The sequence below is a fragment of the Chenopodium album genome, chromosome 26, assembly GCF_948465745.1.
Source record: "Chenopodium album chromosome 26, dcCheAlbu1.1, whole genome shotgun sequence".
In the NCBI taxonomy this organism is placed as follows: Eukaryota; Viridiplantae; Streptophyta; class Magnoliopsida; order Caryophyllales; family Amaranthaceae; genus Chenopodium; species Chenopodium album.
Window position 1 is genome coordinate 16,570,450 of NC_137859.1, and position 7,051 is coordinate 16,577,500.

Sequence of the window (7,051 nt, forward strand, 5' to 3'; positions counted from 1 at the left end):
CCAGAGACTAAATAAAGGTTGGTCTAACAAGTCTAACAATGCGATTGAACGATAGCTAGAAAGATAAAGATAATGTTAGGGTTTCAGGATTCACATGCACTCATGTTAAACACGCTAAGTGGGAAAGAAATCGGTTGAAGATACAATGTGAAGGAAAGCAAGAAATGCAATCAAAATCACTCAATAGGCTATTTCCTAGGGTCAAGCTAGATGTCTCTACACATGACTTCAAAGATAAGTTGCAAATTGAGATCAATCGATAATTATAGCATCCAAATCAATTGTTCGTGTCATTGAAACCTATTATGCAATCTAGCACGATAGTTGAGGTTGATCACTCCCCAAGATATCAAACACATGCACAAATTTTACTAACCAAATTAATCATAATGATAATCAATTAAATTCCCCCCAATTAATCATGAATTAACAATCATGCATGCTTTACCTATCCCCAACAAGTAAACTACTCACTACTCATTGCAAATTTGAAGAATAAAGCAAATTGAATCACAAACATCATCATTTCAAGCTTAATCAAAAGAAAGATCAAATCAAACTCAAATCAAACAAATTCTAACCAAATCAAACAATCAAACATGAATCTAATAGCAAGCAAGTAAAGAGATGAACTAAAGGAAGAAATTCTCACTAAATATCATTAATTGAAGATGAAATCCAAACTTGAATGAAGCAATATTGTAATACAAATCCAAATCTAAGATCTTCTATCTTTACTTTATCTCTAACTTCTCTCTAGTTTCTCTCTCTAAAAACTAAGCAAATGAAATCATCTAAGAGTTGTTTCTAAAAGGAAATACAAGAGTATATATAGACAAAGAAGAAAATCTGATCAGCCGCGCCCTCTCCAAGTAATCCCGCGGGGGCAGAAAAATGGGTACATAACCCATAACAAACTCCGCGGGCAATCTAGGCAACCCCCGCGCCCGCGGCTAAGGGCGCGGCAAATGCCCTGCTCCCAAGATACTTCAAGGGTCCGGGTCTCTCCATATCGCAGCGGCCTCTCCAAGTTAGCCGCGCCTGCGGCTAGGGCGCGGGGCGCTATTGCCAAAAATCCTCAAGTTGTGCACTTTACCCGCGCCCGCGGCCTTTGAGACTCGCTCTCACGGCCCTTGCAAATGGTGTGCGCCCTCTCCAAGCCCTCTCCAAAGAGCTTGCTTCTTCCTTTGCTTTGTCCTTATAGCTCTTCTTGATCCCTCTAAAAAGCCAACTCCTTAAGTTCCTACAAAAGTAAACAAAGAAAGGAAATAGAAGAGAAAAAGAGCCAAATAAAAGGAAATCGAGAAGAAATCCACATAACGGAAAGCAAAACACGAAGAAAGAAGGAAATAAAGAAACTAAAGGAGAAAAGACCAAAATAATAAAAGAAAGCTATGAAAATAGGGTAAAAACATCCTAAAAGACTACCCTATGAATGCCATAAATGACACTCATCACATCACTTCCTAAAAGATAATGTGGAGCAACGGAATATTATGTTAGAATTTTGTCAAACTGAAAATCAAATTGCAGATATTCTACCAAGCCCTTGAACAGAGTAAGATTTGAGAAATTGAGACTGGAACTTGGGATGATCAAGCTGAATTGATTGCTTCTAAAGTTCAAAGATATGGCAAAGTCAAAAATAGTGTAAATAGAGCAAAAAGAGCATTAGCACAATTATGGTGTGCTAAACTAGCTGAAGTGTCACCGTTGGAAAGCTCCAAGAGGTTAGTTCATAAAAACACTTGATTAATTGTATTAGTAATAATGTACAGTGTATCTGTGTAGAAAGCGTGTTCCAATTATGTTTGGTTTTCATGAAAAATTGCAATTTTGGAAATTAATTGAATTTGGAAACAAAAAGATTTTTGGCAAAAACATCCAGCTTATTTTTGGAAAATAAATTGGGCGTGTTCAATTAATGATAAACAGTGTGTCTCTTTAATTCTCTCACACCGCTTCATTAAATATAAAAGGCATCTTTTACCCACCTTATCACTCCACTGTCATATCACATTAACCCACTCAGTAAAACCATCAAACTCTCTAAAACCACCAAAGTCTCAAAACACCATGGCAATTGTTACTGAACTCCAAAAAAACCATCCAAGAAGAAACCTCTTCCTTACAAATTGTCAAATACAATTCTTCACCAAACGAAACCAAAACCTCAGAAAACCCTAAGTCTAGTTTGTCAACCTCGAAGAAAGATATGGAAATGAAAGATAACAAACTTGAGGGGGAAGTCTCTACAAGTGATGTGTTTGCACGACTAAAAGAATGGAAACAAAAGAAAGCAAAGGAAAAGACTCTCGAAGAACACATCCAAGAAGTGGAGGATTTTGTCAAAAGAGATGATGAAGAAGAGGTAGAGAAGGAAGATGAGGGTGAAGATGAAGAGAGGACGAGGAGTAATTGGAACTCACTGCGAGTGCTGGTAGGTATGTTGCTGGTCACAGATTGGATTAATCTTGGTGTAGCAAATCTAGGTTTTTGGAATTTATAGATCTTATTCGATTTCAAGGTTGGGAACATTTTCTGTCTAATTCATCTAAAAATGTGCTATACCCTGCTGCTCTGGAAGAATTTTGTAGCAATTTTTCAGTTAAACAAGGAATAATTTCAAGTGTGGTTAATAAAAGAAAATAGAATTTATTGTTGAAAAATTGGGGGAAATTCTAAAAGTTCCCACAGAGAGTTTTGAGATGTACATTAAGGGGAAGTATACTGTGAAGGTTGGTGATTACCTAGGTGGTGATATTTTCAAATTTCTATGGAGAAAGAGGGGGAAGAACATCATGAATCACAATGATCTTAGTCCCTCAAACAAACTGTTATTTAATTTGGTTAGAAACACAATTCTGCCTAGGACTCAGAATAGGGATAAGGCATGTTTAATGGATATGGCTATTATTTTCTGTCTAGCAAAGAAAATTAAAGTTAATTTTCCTTCATTGATGTATCAACATCTAGCATACTATGTTCCTGGCAAGAACAAAGTGGGCTATGAGGTTGTGCTTTCAACTGTCTTTGAGTCACTAGGGGTAAAGCTCAAAAGAATTTATGGTGGATTGAAGGAAAAACCAGAGAATGTGATCAATGGAGAGACACTATTAGGTATAAGCCTAGAAGTAGTGAATGGGACTATCAGAAGAAAAGAGAGAGAAAAAAAAAAGAAAAAGACGGCTAGTGAGAAGAAGAAGGAAGTTCCTGAGGGGTCTATGAGAAAAAGCAGAAGGTTTGCTGGTCATGCTACTCCCTAAACAAGCATGGAGAAGCCTTTGGAACTAGATGAGGATGATAATGTGATAGCAGGGCAGGTAGCTGAGCTCACGGATAGAGCAGAGATAGCTGAGAGACAGCTTAAGTCAGCAACAGGGAAAATTCAACAGCTGGAGAAGACTGTTTAGGGTCTTGAGAAGAGCCTAAGGGGACATAAGGTAGAGTTCCAGATGGCTATCAAGAGTCTTGAAGACAAGCTGGAGGTTAACATAAAGCAGACTTTGGAGGACCACAAGAAGATTATTGAGCTCCTACAGTCTTAGACTAGCCTATCTCCGTTTCAGCCTACCTAGCCTGATTCTGCCTAGCCCTTTTCTTTTCTGTTGTTTATAATGAACACTTTCAGTTTCTATTTTTAAATATTTTGGTTCTATAATAATTTTGAACAAATTTGGCTAGATGATATCTCTTTTGGTTTTGAATGCATATTTGGAACTTTGCCTATACATGTGTACTATTGTATGTTATGAAAGTATATGCAGAAAAGTGGAACTAATTGAAGGGAACTAGTCAGCGCTGCCTTCAGTTTCCCACACTCGATGAATTGTTTGTGGGGCTGTGGCTAGATGCTTACTAACTTTAAAAAGTAGGACTTTTTGATAATGCCAAAAGGGGGAAAAGAATAAGAAAACTTGGAGGCTAAACTTGTTCTGGGATCCAGTTGAGAAAGTATCATTAATATCTTCTTATATGATGTCAAGTAGTTTATTTTATTTTCATGTTTGTTTAATTTTCTTTTCTTGTTTTTTTTTAAAAAAAATTTTAGTTGTGTGTTACTTTCTGTCAATAAACAAAAAATGCAAAAATATGTCCTTTTATTTGCTTTAACTTTTCTAAAGAGTTTGCTTAAGTTTGTCATCATCATAAAGGGGGAAATTGTTAAAGCTTACAGGTTTTGATGATGATGAACTTAAACTCAAGTAAACTCGACTAATAGAGGTTTCTATAAGTGTGTGACTAGAACATGTGAAGTAGACCGTGGTGGTGGAAGAGTAACCTAAACTAAGAAGACATGAAGAGACCCTTAAGAAAGGTTAATCAAAATAGAAGAAGTGTTCTCTAACAAGAACTAAGTTCCACAAGTTAAGGTATTGACTTGGTCTACGTTGAAGACAGAAAATTCTGGAAGAACTTGGCCTGTGAAGTTCCAGTTTAGAACTAGAGTGCAAGTGACAACAGGAACTCAGTTTTGGTCTGCGTGAAGCCCAAGCAATCTACTTATACAAAATATTGGTGTAGCAAATTAGTTTAGTTAAGTGTTATCTTTTAGATTTGCTATAAATATGATTAGTAGGTTTACGCGTGAGATTTATTAGAAACGTGACAAAGAGGATTGGCAATCTCCAAAATAGGAAAGCTAAAAAGATAAGTTTATAAGAAAAGATTTTCTAAAAGATTTAATTTTTAAAAACAGATTATCAAAAGATACTATTCTATTTGATAATCTATCTTTATTAAGTTTTCTAAAATATTTTCTTCAAACTTGATTTACTTAAAAATCGTGTTTTAAGAATTGGTAATTTTACATATTTATCTTTTTGAAAACCCTACTTGCTATACGAGCTAGACTTGTATAAATACTAGAGATCTCACTTCATAGTTTTCTGTGAGTTTATGCGTGAAGAAATCAATTGTGCTTTAATTGTGTAAGTTTGCCAAGCTTATAACTTTGTCATATTAGTTTCGGGTTTCATGCGTAGCTTGCCTGTCATATACTAGGTGTCAAATACTTTGTATTGGTTGGGTTATTGGGTAAGTGTATGAAATTTACTTTGCATACAGTTGTGTAAACTTCTAGTGTGAAGCTCTGAGGTAGTACTTAGGAAGTACGAGTGAATCTAAGTGTGGGACTTAGATTGGATAGGATAGGGTCCTTCTGTGTAGTAAGTTCAGTCTGGAACTTGTGAGTAAATGTCTGATTATAACAGGACTCGTGTGTTTGCCCTAATATAATGAAGTGGTTTGGTTTTGGAAATCCCTTAGAAGGGTCGAGGTTTTACTTCCAGTTGGGCCTTGGAAGGTTTCCTTATAAAATCGTGATTGCATTGCAAGTTCTTGTACATTTGGTTTTATATTCCGCGAAAGTAGTCACTAGGAACTCACATACAATTCACCCCCCCCCCTCTTGTAGTGTTCGTCTCAACTAACACCTAAGGAGTAAGGCGACTCCACAACCACCGATACGATAGCTTCCAACTTTCGAAGTCGCCTCTTAGGCGACTCGATAGATTTTATATATATAAGTCGCCTATTAATTAGTTGTTAGGCGACTCTATACATTAAGCTATTGTGTCACTTGTGTTGAAAGAGGCGACTCCATAGGTTAATATGTTATTGTGTCGCTTGTGTAGAAAGAAGCAACACGTAGAAAATCAACATTTTTTCCAACTATTTTATCATCTCATATAATGTCAATGTTTATGCTACTTAGCATGCTTGATCTTTAATTAATATAAAGAACTACATTTTCCTCAACATACATACTCCCTCCGTTTCACTTTGTTAGTCCCATATAGAATCAATCACAAAAAATAAGAGAATGAATAATATTTGGAATCTTACTTTTTAGTATAAAAATTGCTTAATTAGTTCTATCTTATTAAATGTTCTGATTTTTTTCTTTGGAAAGCATTAATTACAATGCTTGTTTAAGGTGAGGAATATCAATCAAATGCCATGTCATCAATCCACTAATGGGATTGATGACTAATCAAAATATTTAATTACTGCCATGTCATCAATCCATTAATGGGATTAGAAATTATAAGACCGGATTAGAAAAATAAAATAACATAAAAAAAAGGAATAGATTCAATATGGGTAGATCATTTTGAGACGCCCAAAATAGTATATGGGACTAACATTATGAAACGGAGGGAGTACAATGTTTAATTAGGGACTATTCGCATTTTACTATGATGATAAAAATCTGGTTCTTCTTCTTCTTATGGTACAATGTTAATTTTTTTTCCCTTTAAAAATAAAAATACCATTTAAGAATATTAGATATTCAAGATCAGGTTTCTTCTTTTGTAAATATATTTGAATTAGGTTTAGTATGAAGAGAATATTACATCCTTATTTAAGAAACAATAACTTTTACAAACTATGTACAATATTTATTATACTAAATAGAGGAATATCACATAAAGTGTACATAAATTTTTTTTATATAAAAACTAAATGTTGTGTTCTATGATATTTTAAGTAAATCTTATGGGATCTCACCCTTTGGTATAGGAATGTATAATATTGTTTCTTTATAAGAAATCATATTTAATCAATTACTATAAAAAGTTAAATTCATCATATGTTCTCATGTACTATTTTGTGGGAGAGAAAATAAAAATTACAAATCGAGAATTTTCTTTGAAAAAGCCAAACATTTTCTTTTCTAAAAATAAATATCCACTCACCAAATGATATTCTAATCAATTGAACAGATTGACATTCTATTTATATAGTGACCTTGAAATATCAAATGAAATAATACCTAATTTTAGAAACTTTTATTTTATCAATACGATGTGTAATAAATGTTCATATATACTAATTATAGGTCCCACCACAAACATTTTGGCAAATCTCTAAGAAAACAAAGAAAATAATTTTAGAATAACTATCTAGTTTTGGCAGTTTCTTTTATGAAGATGTTATTCAGGACTCCTGAAGTTTTCCTTCATGTCCTGCTCATTTCAATTTATTTCTTGACGATTAGGGTTCATTCTCACTCACGTATTTTTGATCGTTTTCACCATCAACACCA

The 7,051-nt window shown here is 34.4% G+C and overlaps 1 protein-coding gene across 1 annotated transcript in view; it reads left to right on the forward strand.

The window, feature by feature from the left end:
- The first annotated feature begins 3,272 nt into the window (after positions 1 to 3,272).
- LOC145616899 (pathogenesis-related protein 1C-like) overlaps positions 3,273 to 7,051 on the forward strand; it is a 4,305-nt gene continuing 526 nt past the window's right edge. Inside the window, exons 1-2 of the mRNA XM_081671616.1 lie at positions 3,273 to 3,407; positions 6,936 to 7,051. The exon at positions 6,936 to 7,051 is cut by the window's right edge and continues 526 nt beyond it. Coding sequence (XP_081527742.1) covers positions 3,273 to 3,407; positions 6,936 to 7,051 — 251 coding nt within the window. The remainder of the gene's footprint in view (positions 3,408 to 6,935) is intronic.